The sequence below is a fragment of the Leopardus geoffroyi genome, chromosome A2, assembly GCF_018350155.1.
Source record: "Leopardus geoffroyi isolate Oge1 chromosome A2, O.geoffroyi_Oge1_pat1.0, whole genome shotgun sequence".
Classification (NCBI taxonomy): Eukaryota; Metazoa; Chordata; class Mammalia; order Carnivora; family Felidae; genus Leopardus; species Leopardus geoffroyi.
This window is the reverse complement of record NC_059331.1, coordinates 18,781,125-18,804,780: the sequence shown is the minus strand read 5'-3', so window position 1 is coordinate 18,804,780 and position 23,656 is coordinate 18,781,125. Positions and strand designations below refer to the sequence as shown.

Here is a 23,656-nt window from a genome sequence, read left to right as displayed (position 1 = left end):
CATTTGTTGACTGGCTGCCTTTTTTTCAACAGGCGTGGTGTCTGTCTGTTTTGAGGGAGACAGTGATGGTTACATCAACTTGGTGGCCTACCCTTATGTGGAAAGTGAGACTGTGGAGCAGGATGACACACCAGAGCGGGAGCAACCTCGGCGCAAACACTCCCGCCGGAGCCTGCACCGGTCAGGCAGTGGCAGTGACCACAAGGAAGAGAAAGCCAGCCTGTCCCTTGAAACCTCTGAGAGGTAAGGGGGTGGTGAGCAGGGTGAAGGTGCATGACTGGTCCTGGCATTACAAAGACTCAAGACCTCTCTAGAGTCCTGACACATGGGGAAGTAGGGCCCAAGCTTGGGGAAAGATGGCTGGTATTCTTTGGCTACCACCTGAGTGTGTCACATCACCCCAGTGATGCTGTCTGTGTATGGATGTAGCTGGTCAAGAGAGAGTGATGGTGAAGATCTCAGCCCTTCAGAAGCAAGGACTCCCCATGCTCTGTGCTCTCCAGCTTTGTTGTGTCTCACACATAAGGTCGAAATGCCTTGGTCCACGGTGAGGTTGCACCTGCTTTCAGACCTGTAGGACTGCCCAAGCGCAGTGAGAGGCCATCCAGACCAGTGTTCTTTAAGGGTTCTGTACAAGGTTCTTTGACCTCTATGAGGTCAGCTGTTAACCCTTTCCCTGCAACTAAAATTTAGTTTATTGCATTGGAAATTATTTTTCTTGTAGATTAGGAAAATAGTGTATAAAGCATTGTCTCTCTTGATATTTTATGCAAGAAATGTGAACTCTCATAGGGTAGCTGTCATCAAAAGGACAGACAATAAAAGTGTTGATGAAGATTTAGAGAAATTGGAACCCTCTTAAATTGCTGATGGGAATGTAAAATAGTGCAGCCACTCTGGAAAAATAATTATTCTTCAGAAAGCTAACCCTATCAATGCTACTCCTAGGAATAGGAGTATTTACCAAGAGAATTGGAAAAACACATTCAGACACAAAACTTGTAAACAGATGTTTATAGTTGAATTATTCCTAACAGCCAAAAAATGAAAACAACTGTGTCCATCAGCTAATGAATGGATAAATAAATGTGGTGTAGCCATATAATAGAATATTATCCAGTGATAAAAAGGAATGGAATGCACATATGAGCCACGACAGGGATGAACTTTAAAAACTAAAGTGCTGGGGCGCCTGGGTGACTCAGTCGGTTAAGCGTCCGACTTCAGCTCAGGTCATGATCTCGCGGTCCGTGAGTTCGAGCCCCGCGTCGGGCTCTGGGCTGATGGCTCAGAACCTGGAGCCTGCTTCAGATTCTGTGTCTCCCTCTCTCTCTGCCCCTCCCCCGTTCATGCTGTCTCTCTCTGTCCCAAAAATAAATAAACGTTGGAAAAAAAAAAAATTAAAAAATAAATAAATAAATAAATAAACTTAAAAAAAAAACAAAAAACAAAAAACAAAAAACTAAAGTGCCGAGTGAAAGAAGTCAGTCACAGAAAAACACATGTGATTCCATATATAGAAAATGTTCAGAATAGGCAAGTGCATGAGACAGGAAGGCAAGTTAAGGTATACCAGGGGCTGAGGGGGAGAGGAGGATAGGAAGTGACTGCTAATGGTGATAGTGTTTGTTTTGGGGGTAATGAAAGTGTCCTAAAAATTAGATAGTGGTGAAGTTTTATAACCTTATAAATATACTAAAGAAACCACTGAGTTGTAAAAAAAAAAAAAAAAAAATTTAATAAAACTAACGTAAGCTAAAAATAATGTGAGCTTCCTGAAACAAGGTAAAATCAAAATTCTATGACTAAATTACTTTATATTTAATTTGGGGGCACCTGTCTGGCTGAGTGGGTGGAGCATGCGACTCTTGATCTCTGGATTGTGAGTTCGAGCCCCATGTTACTAGGTATAGAGATTACTTGAAAAAAAACCCTTTTTTTAAAGTATATTTAACTTCACTTAAAAATAAGTTTCAGTGAATAAGATCTGTGCCTCAACTTAGAAGTTAGATTTGGGACTTTTCTTATATGCGTGTGGCAGCATATTAGTTTATCTCTGACATCAGGTCAGTTGAGCAACACGTGCTGTGCACCCTAGTTCCTGAAGCAGTAAGAGCCCAGAGTGTTCCGGCTCTCCTTACTCCCATTGATGGAAGAGGACACACTCACATCGAGGAGCACAGAACCCCACGAGACTCTGGCTGAGTGTGTGATGTTTCCTCTCTGGGCCAGATCTGCATTTCTGGAGAGGAGAGGCCTTCACTCTGAGTAAGCAGGGTCTCCAGGAGTTAAGCTTTTTTTTTTTTTTTTTTTTTTTTAATTTAGATTTTAGTTATTTAACATACAGTGCAGTATTGGTTTCAGGAGTAGACTTCAGTGTTCATCACTTACAACACCCAGTGCTCATCATAACAGATGCCCTCACTCATCTAGCCCATGCCCCCGCCCCCGCCCATCAACCTTCAGTTTGTTCTCTATCATCAAGTCTCTCTTGTGGTTAGTTTCCCTCTCTTGTCTCCCCCCTCTTCCCATACGTTCATCTGTTTTGTTTCTTAAATTCCACATGTGAGTGAAATCATATTGTATTTGTCTTTCTCTGATTGACTTATTTTACTTAGTATAATACATTCTAGCTCTATCCATGTCATCGCAAATGGCAGGATTTCATTCTTTTTGATAGAGTAATATTCGTGTGTGTGTGTGTGTGTGTGTAAAATAGACTCTGGTCTGCAGAAGCACTTCTTCAGGGCTTCTTGTTCATTCCCCAAGGGGCTTCCTCTTCACTGATGATTGTGGGACCTAAGCTTAGTCATTCATGTGACAAGGAATCTTCCCCAAGTCCTCAAGCCCATAGCTGGCATTGAAGCCTTTCTCTCAATAGCTCTTTAGAGTGGGCTTTCTTTGGTCCGCCAAAGGTACAGAAATTGCTTCTCGAGTCATCTGGTGAAAAGCCAGTGAACATAGAATAACATCAAAGTCTACCCATGTCCAGGTTCAAGGCTCTGCTCTGAAAGTGACAACTCTGTGTGCAGTGACCAGACCTCTGGCCCATTCTCAGAGGCACAAGTCCCTTCTAGGAATGCAGCTTATTCTTCACCAGGGCCAGAGCTACAATACCAAGGGTAATGCCAGGAGGAATGGGTGCCCCGTGCGGGCACAGAGGACTTATTTGGGTTTACTTGGCAGATGAGTAAGCCTTACTGTTTCTTAAAGAGCATCACAAAGAAAGCATCCATGAATGGCCTTAGCCATGCCCTCACCAGAAGAAAATGAGAGTTTTATGACGCTGAGAGGCATTGGTGGCTCCTCTACTTTCAGTTAAAGGGGAAAGGGATCTCTGCCCGTGTCTCTCAGCCATTTCACCTAGTCTGTCCAATCACCCTGCAGGGGAATGTCAGCAATTTCTGGTACACACCAGCCCTAGTGGCTAGCTCAACTCTGCATGACTTACTCCATTTACAGTTAAAGGAGAGGCCAGAAGTTCTGGGGAGGACGGTGGCATTTGATATTGCTGCAGTGCTCTGCCTCTGCTCGGAGCTGCAGGCTTGCTCTGCTGTTTGCAGCGCACATGGCTTCTCCAGTGCTTGGCTTGGCTTGGCATGGTGAAGGAACATTGCAAGTTACTTCAAAGATTTTTGTGTTGGTGGGAAAAAGGAAGTTGTAGTAAAGTCCTAATATTTTCAGTTGGAGTCACCTTCTCAATAAAACCCCTTTGTGGTTTGACTTATTTTAGAAATAAAATCCCCTTTCTGAAATGGCTTCATGACTTCCACAGGCACAAACTTTGTCCACTGAGAAAGTTTCTTTGGGGCCTATCCTGCCTTTTTTTCTTTGATGTTTTCCTCTTTCTTCCAGGTTGATACACAAGCAGACAGACATTCATAAGCATATAATGTCAGCATATGCTTTCTTTAGATCTTATTAAAAATTTGGTTGTAGATGTGGACAGAAATATGATAGTTACTCGTGTTCTTGACAGTGGTGTCCCGTGCTCCACCCTATATTTGTTAAGTGTGTGACTGCACGTTTGTCAATTTTTGTATTTTTTTAAATTGTAAAGTACATCTAACAACGTATCATTTTCACCTTTTTTTCAGTGTATAGTTCAGTAGTATTAAGTACATTCACACTGTTGTGCAGTGATCACTACTGTCCGTTCTCAGAACTCCTTTTTATCTCTGCCAGAAGCTCCACACCTGTTAAATAACTCTCCATTCCCATTCCCCCCAGCCCCTGGCAACTGCCTTTCTATTTTCTGTTTCTGTGAATGTGCAGTTCCCTCAGATGAGTGGAATCATACAGCATTTCTCCTTTTGTGTATGGCTTATTTCACTTTAGCAGGATGTTTCAGGGTTCATCCAGGTTATAGCATGCGTCAGAATTCCATTCCTTTTATTGCTGAATGACACTCCATTGTATGGGCACACCATGTTTTGTTTATCCATTTATCCACTGATGGACACTTAGGTTGCTTCACCTCTTATTTATTGTAATGATGCTGCAAATATTTGTGTAGTTTCTATTTGAGTTCTGTTTTCAGTTCTTTCAGGTATATACCAAAGAGTGCAATTGCTGGGTCATATATGATAATTGTACGTTTAACTTTTTGAGGAACCGCCAGACTTTTTCATAGCGGTTATACCATTTTACATGCTCTCCAGCAATATTTGAGGGTTCCAGTTTCTCCACATCCTCTACAACACTTGTTCTGGTTTATTTTTGTGATAGCCTTCCTAATGGATGCGGAGTGGTATCTTCATCACGTAATTTGGTACAAAGAGTTATTTTTCAGACAGTTTTCAGAGACACAAGTATAAACACTACTTATTGCTCACTTTTATGCACTCTTGCATCTGGGGTCCCTGTGTCACCCGTCACCAGGGTCTGGTGCCACCAGGGTAGCAGATTAGGTCTGATCCAGGTCTCCTTCACCCTTTGCACTGAGACGCCAGAGGGTGACTCGTCTGAGCCCCTTCAGCAATGTGTTATGTTCTTCCTTCTTAGCTCCCAGGAGGCAAAGAGTCCGAAGGTGGAGCTCCACAGCCACTCAGACGTCCCTTTCCAGATGCTGGATGGCAACAGCGGTCTGAGTTCTGAGAAGATCAGCCATAACCCCTGGAGTCTGCGCTGTCACAAGCAGCAGCTGAGCCGCATGCGCTCGGAGTCCAAGGACCGAAAGCTGTACAGTATCCTTGTTACTACTTCAGCGGTGTTCCTTGCTGCGACCGTGGGTAGCTCCTGTGTCAGGATACCTTCTAGTACCATGGCCAGGGCCCTCTCTGTTCAGGAGTCCCACTTGTTCTCATCTCCCTTTTTCATAGGCTCTTTGTCGTTCTTCTTCTTTTTTTTTTTTTTAAGTTTATTTATTCTGAGAGAGAGAGCAAGCACACGTTGGGGAGGGGCAGAGATGGAGAGAGAGTCCCAAGCAGGCTCTGCACTGCCAGTGAGAGCTGGACTTGGGGCTTGAATTCACAGACCGTGAGATCACGGCCTGAGCCAAAACCAAGAGTTGGATGCCCAACTGACTGAGCCACCCAGGCACCCCTGTCATTCTTTGTTTTATTGACATGTTTTTTTCTGCCTTTTGGGGCTGGTAAGCCTGAAGCTTCAACTTGGCAGTCTAGAAGAGTGCTGTGTGGTAGAACTTTCTGAGACCATGGAAGTATCTGTATCTGTGTTTAGTATGGCAGCCACCGGCCATACTGAGTAACCAAAATGTGGCTGCTGTGCCTGAGTTACAGAATTTTATACTTACTTAAATTCAAATTGCCAGATGTGGCTAGTGGCTACCAGATTTGTCAGTGCAGGTCTAGAATCAGGGATCCGCGTTTGTGTGCACACGTGCATATGCACACATACATTTCTCCACTCCCAAAAGATAATAATTACAAAGTGGTACTTTTTTTTTGTCCAAAGAGAAACACCATACCTGAACAGCGTATAATAGTCTTTAAGATGGTAAACGCAAAGAAATATTATAAAATGGGAATTCTGCTGGTCAGTTACTATCTGAAGCAGTAGGCAGTAAATGACTAATACTTACTGAGAAACTGAGGGGAATGTGTTGAGGCCTGGTTACTCAGTTTTCATAACAGTCTTTTGAAGGAGAAAATGTTACGATGCCAGTGTAAAGATGAGATGGCTGGGCGCCTGGGTGGCTCGGTCGGTTGAGCATCCGACTTCGGCTCAGGTCATGACCTCACGGTTTGTGAGTTCGAGCCCCGCATCTGTGCTGACGGTTCAGAGCCTGGAGCCTGCTTCGAATTCTGTGTTTCCCTCTCTCTCTGCCCCTCCCCTGCTCACACTCTGTGTCTCTCTCTCTCAAAAATAAACATTAAAATTTTTTTTTTAATAAATAAAGATAAGGAGATGGAAGCCCAAGGGGGTTAAGTGTTGTGCCCAGGCCCATGAGAGGCCAAAGCAAGATTCAAGAGCCCATGCTCTCGGGCACTGTGAGATATTTCTGCAGCCCTTTTTAAGTTTTATTGTCATTTGTTTATAAGTTATTGCAGATGATGAAATTAATAGCCAAATTTAATGGTTTTCTAGTAGATCTTCTTTAAAGAATTAGGAGATGTTAATATGTGCATTATCGAGCAATGCCAAGTATGTTATCATCCAAGACTGTGGTTGCTTCATGGTCCTCCAGTATGGAACTGAGGTCCAGGCTTGGGCCCTGATGACTTTTGGCAGCCTTGTGACTAGCCTGTGTACCTTTATCCAGGGTGGTTGCAGACCACATATTTAAATGAGGACATGGGTATAAATACCAGCTGGCCAGGACCATAGAGGCATTTTGAGCAGAAGGTCCTAAAAGTACTAAGGGACAAGCTGAAGTATATAGTCCACTGGTTTGAAGTTTAGTCAGTAAATGGCAGGATAGAAATGTATTATTTATTTACTTACTTAAAGTTTTTTATTTATTTTTTTTTATTTTGAGATAGAAGAGTGTGGGAGGGTGCAGAGGGAGAGGGAGAGAATCCCAAGCAGGCTCCGCACTGTCAGTGCACAGCCTAATGTGGGGCTTGAACGCAAGAACTGTGAGATTGTGACCTGAGCCGAAGCCGGACGCTTAACTGAGCTACCCAAGTGCCCTGACAGGGTAGAAATTTAAATCCATCTTTTCCTAAGATTCCTGTTTGGAAGTGGTAAACCTGATTTCTCGTGTTTGTGATAGTGCTGTGAAGATGTCTTCCCTATTTCTTTTAGGCCTGGGGTTTACTTACGGTGCCAGGGATGCATGTAAATCTGGCAGACCTTCTTAGTTTGTGTATGCCTACCAGACAGAGTAAAGTAGAATAAAATAAATGTGATGGTATCAGCAGATTGTCATAGATCCATACCGTGGAAAATTATTCAGCCATAAAAAAGGAATGAAATTTTGTCACATGCTACAGCATAGTTAAAACTTGAAAACATTTTGCTCTGAAACAGCCAGACACAAAAAGACAAATACGAAGTATCTAGAGTAGGCATACTCATAGAGACAGAAACTGGAATGGCAGTTCCCAGACATGGGGATGTGAAGAGGAATAGGAGTGTGTGTAGTGGGTACAATTTCTGGTTTCTGTTTGGGAACATAAAAAAGTTCCAGAGATGAAGGGTGATGGTGGTTGCACAGTAATGTGAATGTACTTAATGCCACTGAACTGTGCAGTTAAAAGTAGTTAAAATGGCGTGGGGGTGGGGGGGCGGGCAGTGCCTGGGCGGCTTAGTCGGTTAGGCGTTCAACTCCGGCTCAGGTCTTGATCACACAGTCTGTGAGTTCGAGCCCTGAGTCGGGCTGTCTGCAATCAGTGCAGAGCCTGCTTCAGGTCCTCTGTCCCCATCTCTCTCTGCCTCTCCCCAGCTACTGCACGTGTGTGCTCTCTCTCTCTCAAAACTAAATAAACACTTTTAAAAAATAGTTAAAATGGTAAATTTTGTTATGTGTATTTTGCCACAGTAGAAACATTTTTGAAAATAATTGATAGGCCTGTGGTGCCTATCAATAATTTGATAGGTCACAAATTGAGAATTTGTGAGGTGAATACAGATTACATTTAAAGAGAATGCCCCCTTTTATAGAAAAACTTGGTTGTGGTTTCATGGTTGGGGCTGATGGTGAGTGTGGCTGTTACTCTCCTTGACGTGGTCCAGAGTTCCTCTTGCTTGAGAACGTGGTGCACCACTTCAAGTACCCTTGTGTTCTGGACCTGAAGATGGGCACCCGGCAGCATGGTGATGATGCATCAGCTGAGAAGGCGGCCCGGCAGATGAGGAAGTGCGAGCAGAGTACGTCAGCTACACTGGGTGTCAGGGTCTGTGGCATGCAGGTGAGTTGCCCTGGTGAGAGCCTAGCTGCTGCCGCCCACGTGTTTGGGGTTGCACATGTGCCTGCCTGCTATCCATGCCAGGTGTCCTCCGGGCCCACAGTGGTCCAGAATCTCCTCCGAGAGGGTGAGTGCCCCACGGGATGCTGAGTGCATCCTTATAGGTATGTTCCCTGAGCCCTCTCGGCCTTACCTGATGACCTTTGGGCTCCAGACACAGAGCCACTGTGAGAGCCTGTTGCCTTGACATTGGGACGATTAAGGCTGGTCAGAAGTACTTTTGACAGTGCCTGCCCAGGGCACTATAAGGTCATCAGACCTTTCTGGTGCTCACCCCCTCTGTCTCCTGGGCTTTCAGGTATACCAGCTGGACACAGGACACTACCTCTGCAGGAACAAGTACTATGGCCGTGGGCTCTCCATTGAAGGCTTCCGCAACGCCCTCTATCAGTACCTGCACAATGGCCTGGACCTGAGGCGTGACCTTTTTGAGCCCATCCTGAGCAAACTGCGGGGCCTGAAAGCTGTGTTGGAGCGGCAGGCATCCTACCGCTTCTATTCCAGCTCCCTGCTTGTCATCTACGATGGCAGGGAGTGCCGGGCAGAGTCCTTCCTGGACCGCCGGGCCGAGATGCGTCTCAAGCACCTGGATACTGGGCTCCCTGAGGTGGCGCCACCCTGTGGCCCTAGCACCAGCCCCAGTAGCACCAGCCCTGAGGCCGGCCCCTCCTCTCCACCCAAGGTGGATGTCCGCATGATCGACTTTGCACATAGCACGTTCAAGGGCTTCCGGGATGACCCCACCGTGCATGATGGGCCAGACCGAGGCTATGTGTTCGGCCTGGAGAACCTCATCAGCATCATGGAACAGATGCGGGACGAGAACCAGTAGGCCCCGCCCTGGGCCCCCAGAACCCCTTCCTCTCCACCCGCAGGCAGGGACCATTGCTCTGACTGAACTCGCCGTGAGGACACACAGACTTGCTTTTAAAGGGTTATATTTCTCTTTGGTGTAAACTAAAAGAAATGTTTTTAGCTGTAGCCTGGAATCCATATATATAAAGTGAAGGAGGGCACAACACACATCCTCACAGCCAGGCTTCTTTAGCTCTACAGTTCTGACTGCTGTGTCCAGGCTGACTTAGGAAGGAAGAGGTGCCCTTGGTGGATGGGCTTGGCAGCAGGGACAGGGTGCTCTTGGACGTTGGTTTCTCTGGCCTAGGTCTTTGGGGTCTGTGGCTATAGGGCCCTGCAGGTTTTAGGGTGAAGCACTGGGCTGGTGCAGGGTCCCTCTGTGCTCACTCATCCTTTGTTCCTCAGAAGTAGAGGATTGGGTGCCCAGCTCTTGGGGACTTTCTAGTCTGGTGGTGTGGGCATCAGCCAGTGTTTTAACAGATGCCCCCAGGATACCACAGGGCCAATTGCACATAGCTGGACCCGTCCTTCTCAGTTCTGACCTTGGCGTGAGGCTAGATTCATGAAGCTGTGCTGAAGCCAGCTTTTGACAGAGAGTAGGCCATGGGATTCCCAGGCACTCTTTGGCACTTGAGCCTGCTCCTCCTCCTGCCTGCACACCCCAGCCAGCCTTTCTCACCAAGGTCCCTTGCCTGAAGAGGCTACCCCTTCCTGCCCCACTGAAGGGGTCCCTGCTGTATTTGCCAAGGAGAGTTAATGTCCCAGCAGGCTCCAGGGCCTCTGGTGGCTCTGGCCCAGACAGTATTTGCAGTTCTTGGGCTATGGGTGGGAGTCCTCTTCCTCTAGCTTGGGCAGCTGTGCTGCCTCTGGATGGGCTGCCCGTCCCAGGGCTCAAGGGCTGTGGTCCGCTCAGGGTGTCACCTTTCCCCAGGCTAAGCTCAAGGCAGCAGCCCATTGTAAGGAGCTCCAGTCGTGGGAGGGAGAGCTTTTTTTAAGCTTGTCTTCTCATAGGGACATTGTTTGGGCCCTGGGTGCAGGTGCCCAGATTCTGCTAATGAGTTTTGTCTTATCATTCCTGGGATCCATCAGTCTGTCCATTTCTCCATCTGCCAGCCCTTGTTACTTGGGATCTTTCCCCTGGGCTGTAGCCTTGTTTATTAGTAAATATTGATTTCCATCATGCTTTCCTCAGCAAAATAGTCTTTTCCATTTCTGCGGTGAGCTTTGGCCCTTGTGCCTGTTGTCAGCAGGTGCTACCTTTTTACAAAGAACTGGTAGCAGATGAATTGTATGAGGTATTTCCCTGCTGGCCCAGCACCTTGTCTGTAGGCCTGGAGTGTGGCCCTGCTCAACAGTGTGGTACAGTGAAGGCCCAAGGGGCAACCCTTCTTGTGGTTTCAGTAATTTTTGCCGCCAGCCCTTAATGGCACAGAGACCTGCCACCTCTAACATGTGGCCAGGAGGTGACACGGCACTCAGCCATTGCCATGGTTAGTGCCCTCACCTCTGGGCCTAGGGCCGCTGTCATTGTCACTTTTGGCATGGCCCTTGTTTGGGCATTAAAGGTAAGCCTGCCAGTCTGTATATGAGAAGCCTTGATAACTGGTGGACTACTTTCCTAGTCCTTAGAGATGCAGCCTCACACATTTTAAATGGGCTCCTTGATGGATCCCATCTCTCTCTGCCCTCTGATCCTGGTGCCAGTGGTGGGCAGGTTCCCATTCCTTGGGGCTGGGAGGGACAGCTTGCCTGTTTCTGGTCAATAATGACCATCTTTCTTGTACCATTCTGTGGCTTCAGCCATAGGGGTAGTAGCTCTTCATTAGTGCAGACCGTCGTTTCCTGGCAGGGCAAAGGCCAAGACAGAGTCAGGGGCTGCTTGGGACTCCCTTCAGTTGAAACTCTCCAGCCTGGGGATGTGCTGTGCCGCCTCAGTTCCTGTATTTGGGGGAGCAGATGCTGCCCCATTCTCTTCGTAGTGAGAGAGCTATACCCACTTATCTTCAGTGTTTTCCTGGCACTAAAAAGAGCAGAAGGGTCTGGGATTTGCTGCTTCTCCATTAGGGCAGGACCCCTCTTTTCGGCACTTTTGACACTGGGGGGACCCAGCTCTGTTACCTGGTGGGTGTTGAGCTTGTGTGTGCACACATGCTCTCTCTCTCTGCCTCTACTCTCTCCCTGGTCCTTGCCAGAGAGCCCTGTCCCTGCCAGGCCCTGCCTTCCCAAACCCCAACTTGGGACCAAAGTACAACGCGGGATCATGGATTGGGGCGCTCAAGTGACCCCCCTCTATAGTGCTTACTTGGGCCAAGTCAACACCAGCCCCCTGGGCTAGGGGGGGTGGGGTGGGACCGGTGGTGCTTAACGAGGAAGGGGACCAGTGTAGCAACTTGCAGGAGACCCCACCTCTCCCTCCCCTCACATTGGGGCCTGTGCAGTGGGTGTGGGGGGGTTTCCCCAGGGGCCAAAGCCCTGGGCTAATTCAGTAGCCGCTGCTCACTCGCGCACATCTGGCCACGTGCACGCCCCCTAGATGCAGATTGCTTGGAACTTTAAAGCTGTTCAATTTGGTTTTGTTTGTGCTGATTTAAAAAAATGTTTTAATGAGAAAAATTGGAGCACCCTGGTAAGGACGTGGTTCCTTTGCTTCTCGGGGCACCGTAAGGCCTCGTCTCTAGGAATCGTTCTTTGCTCCACTTTCCTGGAAGCTGCCTAAACCTGCCCAAGCTGCCCCAGGTCTGCACCCTCTTCCACTCTCGGCTCCGCCCACGGCTGGGCCACTGCGTCTCCTTGGGAACCTTGCGTGCGGGGGAGGGGTGCTCGGGCCTTGGGCCCGGCGGCCCCTTTCTGTACACCTATAGCTGCCCGCCCCGCTTGTGTCTAAGGTCGTGTATGTCAAAATAAAGCCGCTAGAAACTGAGCTGTGTCCGCATCTTTGCAGTCCCGCGGCTCCCGGGAGGCAGGTCCAACCCCGTTGCCCCGTGTCCCTCCGCCGAGTCCCACGAGCCGCTGCGCCGGGGCGGGGCCGGAAACGACCGCGCGGCAGCAGACCCCGGCACCCGTCGGCGAGAGAGCCTCGCCCTTGGCGCCAGTTCCGCCTTTGGATCCGCCAATGGGCAGCTGACCCGCAGACCCCGTCCCGGTCCCCATGGCAGCTCGGCGTGCTCGGGCTCTCATTGGCTACGTCTGCCAGAACGCCGCGCCCCGGCGCTCCGACGTCGGCGTCCGTGCCACGTATACGGCAGCCGATTGGCCGGCTCGGGCCAACGTCACCCCCCGCCTAGGTCCGGCCTGAGTTCCGGGCCAGCAGCTCTCCGTCTGGCGTCGCTTCTTCCTGTGTGCGGTCCCGGGTAGGCGTCAGGGCGGACTGGGCGGCCAAGGCAGAGCCAGAGTGGGTCAGTCTGGCAGGTGAAGGGCTCGGGCCGCGGCGGGAGTTCGCGGCAGGGCTCGGCCGGGCGGGCCGGGCCGCGGACGCTTCGGAGTCTGGGACTCACTCTCCGGCCGCCCGCAGGCGCGATGAAGGCACTGATCTTGGTGGGCGGCTATGGGACGCGTCTGCGGCCGCTGACGCTGAGCATCCCGAAACCACTGGTGGATTTCTGCAATAAGCCCATCTTGCTGCACCAAGTGGAGGCGCTGGCCGCGGTAAGACCCGGGGTCGGTGTCGTGGTGGGACCTGGCAGGACGAGGGACTAGGTCGTGAATGCCTGTGCCTTCTGGCTGAGACCTTCTGTCGGCCGGCGCTGTTTTGTCCAACAGGCAGGCGTAGACCACGTGATTCTGGCGGTGAGCTACATGTCTCAGGTGCTGGAGAAGGAAATGAAGGCGCAGGAGCAGAGGGTGAGGCTCGGACTCTTGACCTTTTTCTTTGCTCCCCGCGCAACCACCCATCCTGTTGGGAGGAACCTGACAGGCGGCTTATCCCTTTCAGCTGGGAATCCGAATCTCCATGTCTCACGAAGAAGAGCCTTTAGGCACAGGTCAGTAAAGACAGGAAGGTTCCTTTGGGGTTTAGGGTCTGAGAAGGGGTGAGACTCAGCGTGGATGGGGTATGCTGAGCCTGGTTCCAAAGGTTCAAACCCCTAGAAAGATGGTGATCTGCACCTCTCTCCTAGCTGGGCCCTTGGCACTGGCCCGTGACTTGCTCTCTGAGACTGCAGATCCTTTCTTCGTTCTCAACAGTGATGTGATCTGCGATTTCCCCTTCCAAGCCATGGTGCAGTTCCACCGGCACCATGGCCAGGAGGGCTCCATCCTGGTAAGGGATCAGGTCTTTCTTCTCTGACACTCCTGCCCCGATGCCCAGCCTCTTCCAGTCTGCGGCCCTTAACTATCTGCTTGTGTTGTGGGTGCAGGGCTGTGCAGTATGTGTCTTTAAGCATTTGGGGCGCAGCCCCGGAGATTTAGGACAGTATGCATAGCATATCAAGGCTCAGGCACACTGGATTGGGCCTGAGGTCCCCCTGTACTCAGGTGACCAAAGTGGAGGAACCCTCTAAGTATGGTGTGGTGGTATGTGAGGCTGACACAGGCCGCATTCACCGGTTCGTGGAGAAGCCGCAGGTGTTTGTGTCCAACAAGATCAACGCAGGCATGTACATTCTGAACCCTGCAGTGCTGCGGCGCATCCAGGTGTGTAGAAGCCAGCTGCTGGGTGGGCTGGGGCAGGGCAGGCCCCTACCCCCCTGACCCTGCTCACGAGTTGCCCACTCCCACAGCTGCAACCTACATCCATTGAGAAGGAGATCTTTCCTGTCATGGCCACGGAGGGGCAGCTATATGCCATGGAGCTGCAGGGTGAGGCAGGGAGGCCACAGGCTGGGGGTGGGGTGTGGCTGGGCTGAGCCCCCTGATGCATTTCCTCCCAACAGGCTTCTGGATGGACATAGGGCAGCCCAAGGATTTTCTCACTGGCATGTGCCTCTTCCTACAGTCCCTGCGACAGAAGCAGCCTGAGCAACTGTGCTCAGGCCCTGGCATTGTGGGCAATGTGCTGGTGGTAAGGCCCCTGCCCAGCCCATCGTAAACCCACGTCCTCCCCCCCCCCCCCCAACTTCATCTCGGGAGACAAGTGGTTCACTTGTATTTCCCTCATTGTCCTTAGGACCCAAGTGCCCGCATTGGCCAGAACTGCAGCATCGGCCCCAACGTGAGTCTGGGTCCTGGCGTGGTAGTGGAGGATGGTGTGTGCATCCGGCGATGCACAGTGCTGCGAGACGCCCACATCCGATCCCACTCCTGGCTAGAGTCCTGCATTGTGGGCTGGCGCTGCCGCGTGGGCCAGTGGGTAAGCCTGTGGGCTGGGCCAGATGGGGAGAGGGGCAGGGAATGTGCCTGCCTTGCTGACCAGGCCTGCCCCCTCCCTCGAGGTGCGCATGGAGAACGTGACAGTGCTGGGTGAGGACGTCATAGTTAACGACGAGCTCTACCTCAACGGGGCCAGTGTGCTGCCCCACAAGTCTATTGGCGAGTCGGTGCCGGAACCACGTATCATCATGTGAGGGGATACCATGGGGCTGGCTGAATCTCCATTTCCCTACTGGCATGGGGAGCTCTGGCTTGACACATCAAAAGGCCCTGGACTCGCCGTTATCTCAGAGGACTAGACAAGGCTGAAGCTGTCGGACACCTGCCCTCTCTTGTGGACATAATCTGGCAGGATCCTTGCTGGGCATCCTCTACAAAGCCTACTCCCTCAAGAAGGTCCGGGCCAGGGCTGTATGGAATAATAATTTAATGTTCACTGTGGCCCTGACTGAAAGTCAAGCTCAGGCACAATTAGGACACGGCTGGGTTCCCGCCAATGAGGTTACACTCAGACAAGGAGGTTGGACATGGCGGGGATGGGGGAGGACATGGGGAATAGGGCAAGAGGAGCTCATAAATAGGGCCCAGCCTGGGTCTGAGTTCAAGGGTGGAGGCTGCTGCTGTGTGGGCTAGGCTGCTGAGGAAGTGGTACTGGTACTGGCTGCCTTCTCCCAGTCCTCTACAGACACGATGGTGGCTTTGCAGAAGAAGCAATCCTTGTTGTTCATCAGATGCTGGTTGATGCAGGCTCTAAAACGGGAGGAGGAGGAGGGTCTGTGTATCCCTGCTGCTTCCCCAGCCCCCTGCACCAATGGGGCCCACTTACTTGCAGGACTTGTGGCCACAGGGCTGGAACACGGCAGAAATGGGGTGAGCATAGCAGATGGGGCAGAGATCCTCCTCGCTGGTGGGCTGCAGGGAGCAGAGTGCAGGGTGGGCTGGGGTCAGATACCCAGACAAGGACACATGCCACACCTGTGTGGTATGCACATCTGTGCTAACGTGTGTTTGGGTGGTGTGGACGTGTGTGCAGTGGCTCCCACTCACCAGAGAGGCAGCTGCTGCCTGGGCCGACGCAGAAGTCAGGTGTGCCAGCATCTGTTCCACCTGGGCCAGCTCCTCAACACTGATGTAATCTGTGTCTGGGGGTTGGTGGCAGTTGTCAGACCCAACGTGGCCCTAGAACCCAGTGCCTCTTAAATACCACAACTTGGGAATTTGCTCTTCTGGAGACTCCTCACCTAGGCCAGTCCCGGATCCCTCTTCCCTGACCCACCCCTGGCCCACTCACAGCTCTGTAGGGAGAAGCGCTTCCGGTCAGGGGCAGGCAGGACAGTGCCAGGGGCAGGAGGCTCTGGCTGCCCCAGGAGATAGCATATAGAGCGGAGCTGGAAGCAGGGATCAGCCAGGAGCACTGATGTGGCTCTTTCTGTCCTGGGTGGGAGAGGGTGCAAGGGTAGTCAGAAGGTTGGGCCTATCTGAAAATGATACCTATTGGAGGGGTGGGGGGGACAATTCAGCCCACCTGAATTGCCTCTGTCCCACCTCATCTCCCGGCTGCTCACACTGCCACACCCCCTACCCTCCCCGCCCAGTCCTGGGTCCCAGTAAGAACCCATACAGCCCTTGTACCAGTTTAAATGGGTGACTAGCAGATACTGAAACTCTACCTACCCCCTAATATACACTAACTCCAAAGAAAACAAATAAATAGCACTAGCAGCTTAAAGGCGTGCCTCCCAGGTTTCCCTGCTACTATTCCCGGGAAGACAGGCACCGGGGAAAGCCATAGGCTAAGAACAGGCTGGGATATCAGAGACAGACTCGCACCCCCTCTGGCGGCCACACATGGACCTAGGTCGAGGTGGTGGTGGTGGGGGGGGGTGCCCCACCCCCTCCGGCCTGGGGCCAATGGGAGGCCGAGGCCCCGCCCTCCTCCAGGAGAGTATTTAGAAGCCGATCCGGGAAGCACCCGGAGAGCTGGGGAAGCCGGAGGAGGGAGTGCTGAGTGGAGCTCGGCCCCAAGTCCCGACCTGGACCCGGGAAGCAGGGGCGGTTGGCGTGTGGGGTGGAGCCCACATCCAGCAGAAGTGGGTGAGTCCTGGAGCCGCGCCCCACACAGAACTGCCCCATTCCACCCCCGGCAGTCACCACCATGGCCTGGCTGGTGCTGCTGGGCGCACTGCTGTGCATGCCGCGCGTCGGGGTGGGCAGTCTGGGCTCAGAGGGCTTTTTGCCCTCTGCACCCCATAACTGCCCCTACAGATGTGTGTGCGCCGCTGACCTGCTGAGCTGCGCGGGCCTGGGGTTGCAGGACGTGCCGGCTGCGTTGCCTGCCGCTGCTGCGGACCTCGACCTGAGCCACAACGCGCTCCAGCGCCTCCGCCCCGGCTGGCTGGCGCCACTCTCCCGGCTGCGCGCCCTGCGCCTAGGCCACAACGAACTGGACGTGCTAGGTCACGGAGTCTTCACCAACGCCAGCGGCCTGCGGCTACTCGATTTATCATCTAACGCGCTGCGGGCGCTTGGCCGCCACGACCTCGAAGGGTTGGGGGCGCTCGAGAGGCTGCTTCTGTTCAATAACCGCTTAGCGCACTTGGATGAGCACGCCTTCCATGGCCTGGGCGCACTCAGCCGCCTCTACCTGGGCTGCAACGAACTCTCCTCCTTCTCTTTTGACCACCTGCACGGTCTGGGCACGACCCACCTACGTACTCTGGATCTCTCCTCCAACCGCCTGGGACGCATCCCAGTACCTGACCTGGCTGCACTGCCAGCCTTTCTTAAGAACGGCCTTTACCTGCACAACAATCCATTACCCTGTGACTGCCGTCTCTACCACCTGCTGCAGCGCTGGCATCAGCGGGGCCTAAGCGCTGTGAGTGACTTTGCCCGAGAGTACATGTGCCTGGCCTTCAAGGTACCCACATCCCGTGTGCGCTTCTTTGAGCACAGCCGTGTCTTTGAGAATTGCTCAGCTGCCCTGGCTCAGGGCCTAGAGCAGCCCGAAGTGCAGCTGCACGTGCAGATGGGTCGGTCCCTGAGGCTGCACTGCAACACCAGTGCCCCAGCTGTGCGCATCGCCTGGGTGTCACCACAGCACGAGCTGCTGGTGGCACCAGGATCCCGAGATGGCAGCATCGCAGTGCTGGCTGATGGCAGCTTGGCCATCAGCAATGTGCAGCCGCAGCACGAGGGGGTCTTTGTGTGCCTGGCAGCCGGGCCCCGCCTGCATCACAACCAGACGCACGAGTACAACGTGAGCGTGCATTTCCCACACCCTGAGCCCGAGGCTTTCAACACAGGCTTCACCACCCTGCTGGGCTGCGCTGTGGGCCTGGTGCTCGTGCTGCTCTACCTTTTTGCGCCACCCTGCCCAGGCTGCCGCCGCTGCTACCGTCGCACCTGCCACTGCCGCCGCTGGCCCCGGGCACCCAGCCCCCTCCAGGAGCTGAGCGCACAGTCCTCAGTGCTCAGCACACCACCGGATGTGCCCAGCCGCAAGGCCAGTGTCCACAAGCATGTGGTCTTTCTGGAGCCGGGCAGGAGGGGCCTCAATGGGCGTGTGCAGCTGGCAGTAGCCGAGGACTTTGATCTCTACAATCCTGTGGGCCTGCGGCTCAAGGCTGGCTCTGAGTCTGCTAGCTCCGCGGGCTCTGAGGGTCTGGTGATGACCTAGGCTGCCCTGGGCCCAGAGCCAGGCCACTTGCCACCCGCTGCTCGCCCTGCTCCCTGCTGCCACCCTGACAACTGCCAGATGCTGGTGGGAGCGCTGGGTTTGGTCCTCCAGCCTCCTGCACGGCCTTGACCTCAACCACAGCAGCCCCACTCACTAATGGAGGGGCTGGGCTCCCCACCCTCTCTCCTGCTCTGCTCTAACACAGGGCCCAAAGGCCCTAGACCCTAGCAGGACCTACTGGTGCCCACACGTCCCACGAGGACTGGAACTGGGGCCATCTGGAAGAGCCCTTGCCTGAGAGCCCTAGGTACACCACCTCAGAGGCCGAGGCAGCTACCAAGCCATGGTGAAGTACTGAAGCATAACCATCTTCCCCTTCCCAAGGGGACAGGAAGAGAGTGGGCCCACAGGGGAAGAGGAGAAGGGCTCCAAAGGAAGACCTAGGCCCCCACCCAGGGTGGAAGGAGGAAACATGCACCAACATCCAACCTACTTCAAGCTCCACAACTCCATGCAGTCTGCTGGGCAGGAAGGAAGCAGGTGGGGCTCCTCAAGAGACCCCCAGGGGGCCTGGCCCGAGCATCAGCCAGAGTGGCCCTGCTCCCTCTGGTCAGGGGCAGCCACAGACCACTCTGAGAGCACAGCCTCTCCCGTGGGCTCACAAGACAGCAGTAAGGGGCAACATGGCCTGTGCCCCCAGCTTTTTAGCAGTAAAAAGCCCGAGCATGGCCAAGATGGGAGGGCCTAGCCGGAACTTGCTGTCCCTCGAGGGTAGAAGCCTCTTAAGGTCTGGCACTGATCTTGGTCTAATGGCTGAGGCAGTGCCCTGGTCTCATTTGCTCTTACCACCCACCACAGGGAGGCAGGGAAGGGGGCGGGGGGCCTGGGAACCCCTCCTGCGTGGGTGCTGAGCTGGGGGCTCCTACAAGTCCTGGATCCAGTTGTTCATGGAGTTCCTTAATAAAGGTGGTACACGCTCATCACCGGAGCCTTCGTGAACACAAGTAGCAGTGTGTGCGCTCAGCCCCCCTTCCCAGCAGTGCTGTGCTGGATGCTGCAGGAGAGCACCCTGCCCATGCCTGAGATATAACCACAAGCCAGTGGCTATGACCGTGCGGCTCGGGCACCCTGTTCTGCTGGGGTCCCCGATTCTCCTACTCAGAGCTACTGCTGCTACCACCTGTTTAGGCAGTTTGTACCTCATGAGCTCCCCCTGGCCTCAACGCCTGATGCTGAGGTCCATTTTAGAGATGAAGAAACGGCGGCAGGGAGACCCTGCCTGGTGCACTCCCCATCAGCCATGCCAGTTCCCATGGGGCCCTGGTGCCTAACACTTACCCCGACGCCGGGCCATGCACCAGGAGCCGCACCAGGATGCCTGTCACAGCCACCAGAATGGGATAGTGGTCCACGCTCTCCAGGCCTGAAGGGAAAGGAGGGATCCAGGGATCCTGGAGAGGGATCCAGGCCTCCTGGCTAGTGCGAGCCCCCCTGTCCTCCCCACAGCAGGGCGACCTAAGGCTGAGGGTACCAAGCCTGCCTGTCCCAATGCAGAATGGACAATCAGGTGTCACAACTCCTAGCAGAGGAACCAAGGCTTGTGCTATGTTGGGTTCAGGGCACTGGGTCCTCACCAGGCAGCCGCAGGGTGACCACGCGGTCAAACAGGTTCCTCTCAGCCGTCACCCGGTTCAGCACCTGGTTCAGCAGCTGTGAGGGCAGGAGCCCATTGGTGGAGTGGATGGGTGGGCTCACCACCGGGGGGTCCCCAGGGGCCCCCCTCCCTGCCCAGATGGACACACCTGTGCGAGACGCCGCAGCAGCATCTCAGAGGTAGGCCGGGCCCAGTCCAGGAATATCTCAGGCACCAGCGTGATGGTCATCTCCAAGACACGCAGCAGGCTGACCGAGAGGTCAAAGCAGGTGGCACACACCTTGAGCTGCCGGCTGTCCACAAAGTTCCGCTCTAGGCGCTCGGCAGCCTGTTGGATCTGAGCCACCAGCAGGTGGGCAGTCAGTGGCCTGGCCACACTGCAGTTCATGCCTGGTCCTCTGCAACACCACAGCCCACGCGACCCACTGTGACCCACCTCCTGGATCATGCCGATGAACTCAGAGAAGGCCCAGTTGAGCTGGTTGAGGACGCTGTTGAGGAAGCTGGGTGCCACATCAGGACCCTCCCGCAGTAGGTCTGCCATGTGCTGCTGAAGCAGGGTGGAGGGGCAGGGCTCTGCAGGGGCATTGACACGGTGGCATCACTGGGGACTCTGGTCTGTGGTTCCTGCCTATCTACCTCTGTCCTGACTTGTTGGGCCATTGGTGTAAGGACAAAAAGATGACTCCCTGAGGATGCTCAAGTCATGAAGGCAGGGAAGACAGGGTACAGTGCTGCCTGGGGGTTAGGGCTAAATCTGTCCCTCCTCCTGCTGGCAAGCCACAGGCTGAAGTTATTCCTGGCCCCACACCATCCCTTTGGCCTAGAGCAGCCCCCCAGCCATAGCCTGCCCCCAAAGAAGTCCTCAGCTGCATGCCCCTCAGAGAGGGCTAGACCCAGACAGGGTGACCTAGGCCTCTCCTCATTCATTTCAAGACCAGCATCCCCGAGACCTACTGTGTCAGAGCCCTGCCGTCCTCTACTCTCCTCTGCTGCCCTTGGCCTGGCCTTGGCATATGGCCGAGGTGGTGGGTGCCAAGTCTGGGCTGACGGGGAGCGGTAACCAGAGCCCTTAAGCCACAGCCGGGCTGGACACCACCCCCCACCCCGTGCAAATCAATAGTTCCTACAGCCAGCAGGATGAGTATCTAGTCCCACTGCCACTCTAACTGCAGCTCAGTTCCACCCGCTGGTGCATCCAAGAAAACCGGCAAGGACTTGATGAGTGACTTCACACAAGGCACTCAGTCTCTGGGGACGCTTTTGTGCAAAAACCCTGCCCATGAAGGCAGAAACACATCACGTAGGCCTAGGAAAACCACCAAGTGGGGTGAGTGCAGAGTATGGCAGGCAGACTGCAAGGCAGAAAACCCAGGACCCAGGAGGGGCCTAGGTGAAGGTCCTCAGGCTCACAGGGCTTTGATGGGCCATCCATGGCCCCTGGAGAGACAGTACAACCTCTGCCCCCAACCAAATTCCCCTTCCTCTTGGGAACGCCATGGGCACCCTCTGGGGCCCTGACCAAGCCCCAGTCTGTGCCCCTGCCTTGACTCAAGTACACTGAAGTGGGAGGTGGACATGGTGCCAGGACGAGGCTGGAGGTCAGGGAGCTGGTTCGGAGTCCTCACTCTGAGTAAGCTGCCAGCACCCTGAGAAGATGCTGCCCCTTTTCACCATGACCCATGCACAGCATTCAGACCCAAAGGACACACATGGGACAGGGGAGCAAGGGGGAGGTGTCCCAGAGTGTCCTTGGACTGGGAGGAAGCAGGGAAATGGAAATGCCGGGGGGCAGAGCTGGGGCCCAACAGGAGTCCGGGAGACAGGCCAGGAGAAGCGAGAAGAGTCCAAGAAGACCAACAGCAGTGGGCCAGAGCCATTGGGTCACCCAACCTGGACACTCACTCTGGAGGCTAGGCAAGTTGGCGTCCTCTGGCTTGGTTTTCAGCAGGTGCGGCAGCCGTGTATAGCGGTACCCAAAGCCACAGCCCTGTGGGTAGGGTCAGTGGGGGTCAGGGAAACTCTCCCCTTCAGCCAGCCATAGCCACTTCCCATCCAACCACACTTACCCTCCAGAGTCGCACCAGGATCCAGTTGGTCTGGGCCCAGGGCCGCTGCTCATAGGGAGCCAGGAGGCTCCTTACCATGGCAATACGCCTGCAAGGGCAAGGGGTGGTGGGCACAGGGTGAGGCCAGACATGGTGCTGTGCAGGTCAGAGTGCCCGCCTCCCTGCTCCGACCCCCACTCACTGCTCCTCAGGGATCCTCTCCACAGCCCGCAGGGAGTGTGGGTAGCACACGTAGCTAGCCAGGGCCTGCATCAGCGAGTCACGGATGTCTGTTGGGACAGGCTGTGCCTCAGCAGGTAGCTGGCATGAGCCCCGGCCCCCATGCCTCAAGCCCACCTGGCCGGCATTCTGTGCAAAAAACGGCCAGCCAGAAGTGCCATCCCATCCCCATATCCCCAAGCCCTTTGTAGGGCACCTCACCAGTGCCCACGATGCGTGTATCGGCAAAGTGTTTGGCAAGGATGGCAGCCAGGCGTGTCAGAGTCTCTTCATAGCCTGCAGGATGGGGCAGTAGGAGTGCTTGGCCGGGAGCGGGGGTTCCAGAGGCAGGCACGTCCCTTGGCAGGGTGAGTGGGCTTGGGCAGCGGGCTCCAGAGCTGACTTCAAGGGCCAGTCTGGGCCCAAGCTGTCATCTAGGGACTTTGGGCATGGCATTCACTGACTGTGAGAGGCCATTGCACAGACTCACTGTGGGGGAGGACGGGTCCTGCAAGAGTCCTGACTGGGCTCAAACCCATCTCCGCACACACACTTGATGGCTCAGCAGTCAAAGCCCCTTGGGCACCCATGGCTCCGCCTCTGAGGACAAAGCCTGCACCTAGGCCTGGGGCGGGGCAGGGGACAGGCCAGGGGCCTGACAGCCTACAGCCTGATCCAGACATAAACCACCAAACCCAGCCTGAAATCAGTAGTCTGCAAGAAGCCCAAGCTCCTACGTATGGCCTCCAGCAGGGTACCACCACCCCTTACTGCGATCTGCAAACACAAGCCGCTCTGCCTTTGCATGGGCTGCCACATCCCACGTGCAGTGCCAGGGTGTCTGTGTGAGGCCAACCGGCTCCCGTACCACAGCAAGAAGGAAGTGAAAGCGGAGGGGCCCCCACTCCAGCACTCCATCCTGTCTCTTTCCTTCCTAGCATCCGGGAGAAGCTGTTGGCTCTGTGGCCGCTAATACCAGGGCAGGGCTCTCCACCATGTGGGGCTTTTGCAGATGCTTGTCTAACACAGGACCAAAGAGAACAGGGGCTACCTCCCCTCTTTCCTACACGGATGTGTGCTGCTGGGCCATGAGGGTGCAGAACAGGGTTGCTAAGGGTTTACAATAAAGGCCCTTTTCCTGCCCCCTCCCGGCTGCCCCCTGAATGGCTTTGTCACCTGGGAGCTCCTCCATGCTGTGCACGGGGCCAAAGTAATTCTTGAGAGCACTGTAGCTGTTGATGGCCACGCTCAAGTAGAACTCAGGCATGAAGGCAAAGAGAGAACCTGTGCGGTCGCCATGCTCGACGGTCCGCAGGCAGACGCGTAGTAGCCAGTAGATATCTAGCATCTTCTCCTATAGGAGGCACAAGGGGTGCTGCTAGGCTGTTCGTAGAAAGGGTTGCAAGGGGCAGGGCACAGTCTGGGGCTCGGGAAAGGCCTCCTCGTTAGTGGCTCAGGCAGGGCAGTCACATGCTTGATAGGCAAGAGGGTGCACCCTGTGCCTGGAGAGGCAACACCCCAG

At 54.1% G+C, this 23,656-nt stretch overlaps 4 protein-coding genes across 13 annotated transcripts in view; 3 read left to right on the top strand and 1 right to left on the bottom strand.

Moving 5' to 3' along the window:
- The window catches only part of IP6K1 (inositol hexakisphosphate kinase 1), a 60,780-nt gene extending 48,633 nt beyond the window's left edge, over positions 1 to 12,147 (top strand). Inside the window, exons 3-6 of the mRNA XM_045496874.1 lie at positions 33 to 243; positions 5,005 to 5,186; positions 8,140 to 8,315; positions 8,671 to 12,147. Coding sequence (XP_045352830.1) covers positions 33 to 243; positions 5,005 to 5,186; positions 8,140 to 8,315; positions 8,671 to 9,204 — 1,103 coding nt within the window. The 3' untranslated portion in view covers positions 9,205 to 12,147. The remainder of the gene's footprint in view (positions 1 to 32; positions 244 to 5,004; positions 5,187 to 8,139; positions 8,316 to 8,670) is intronic.
- Positions 12,148 to 12,467: 320 nt separating this feature from the next.
- On the top strand, positions 12,468 to 14,975 carry GMPPB (GDP-mannose pyrophosphorylase B). Of its 2 annotated transcripts, none has more exons than XM_045496876.1 (10): positions 12,468 to 12,577; positions 12,739 to 12,872; positions 12,987 to 13,067; positions 13,159 to 13,207; positions 13,343 to 13,485; positions 13,701 to 13,859; positions 13,946 to 14,024; positions 14,099 to 14,226; positions 14,332 to 14,514; positions 14,597 to 14,975. In XM_045496876.1, the coding sequence occupies exons 2-10, from the start codon at positions 12,744 to 12,746 to the stop codon at positions 14,726 to 14,728; spliced, it is 1,083 nt and encodes a 360-aa protein (XP_045352832.1). In that variant the 5' UTR covers positions 12,468 to 12,577; positions 12,739 to 12,743; the 3' UTR covers positions 14,729 to 14,975. The 2 variants fall into 2 exon arrangements, with proteins under 2 accessions (XP_045352832.1, XP_045352831.1); XM_045496875.1 differs by having other exon boundaries at positions 12,493 to 12,622.
- RNF123 (ring finger protein 123) overlaps positions 14,945 to 23,656 on the bottom strand; it is a 31,922-nt gene continuing 23,210 nt past the window's right edge. For 8 of the 9 annotated variants that reach the window (XM_045496857.1, XM_045496854.1, XM_045496859.1 and 5 more), the window contains 13 exons: positions 23,311 to 23,488; positions 22,357 to 22,431; positions 22,118 to 22,205; positions 21,937 to 22,024; positions 21,773 to 21,857; positions 20,304 to 20,443; positions 20,016 to 20,204; positions 19,848 to 19,923; positions 19,552 to 19,636; positions 15,826 to 15,968; positions 15,582 to 15,676; positions 15,361 to 15,446; positions 14,945 to 15,284 (listed from right to left, as the gene is read on the bottom strand). In XM_045496857.1, the coding sequence (XP_045352813.1) occupies positions 15,164 to 15,284; positions 15,361 to 15,446; positions 15,582 to 15,676; positions 15,826 to 15,968; positions 19,552 to 19,636; positions 19,848 to 19,923; positions 20,016 to 20,204; positions 20,304 to 20,443; positions 21,773 to 21,857; positions 21,937 to 22,024; positions 22,118 to 22,205; positions 22,357 to 22,431; positions 23,311 to 23,488 (1,449 nt within the window). In that variant the 3' untranslated portion in view covers positions 14,945 to 15,163. Of the gene's footprint in view, positions 15,285 to 15,360; positions 15,447 to 15,581; positions 15,714 to 15,825; positions 15,969 to 19,551; positions 19,637 to 19,847; positions 19,924 to 20,015; positions 20,205 to 20,303; positions 20,444 to 21,772; positions 21,858 to 21,936; positions 22,025 to 22,117; positions 22,206 to 22,356; positions 22,432 to 23,310; positions 23,489 to 23,656 lie in introns of those variants that run through there. The other variant, XM_045496861.1, reaches the window with a different exon arrangement.
- Positions 16,389 to 19,212, top strand: AMIGO3 (adhesion molecule with Ig like domain 3). Its single transcript, XM_045496873.1, has one exon. It carries the CDS (start codon positions 16,690 to 16,692, stop codon positions 18,211 to 18,213), a length of 1,524 nt encoding a protein of 507 aa, XP_045352829.1. The 5' UTR covers positions 16,389 to 16,689; the 3' UTR covers positions 18,214 to 19,212.

Bases quoted from the DNA above. Each gene is read 5' to 3' on its own strand.
- GMPPB (XM_045496876.1), top strand. From the start codon at position 12,744: ATGAAGGCACTGATCTTGGTGGGCGGCTATGGGACGCGTCTGCGGCCG. The intron at 13,860-13,945 runs GTGTGTAGAAGC...CCACTCCCACAG, and splicing joins CAGTGCTGCGGCGCATCCAG to CTGCAACCTACATCCATTGA. The intron at 14,227-14,331 runs GTAAGGCCCCTG...CATTGTCCTTAG, and splicing joins TTGTGGGCAATGTGCTGGTG to GACCCAAGTGCCCGCATTGG.
- AMIGO3 (XM_045496873.1), top strand. From the start codon at position 16,690: ATGGCCTGGCTGGTGCTGCTGGGCGCACTGCTGTGCATGCCGCGCGTC.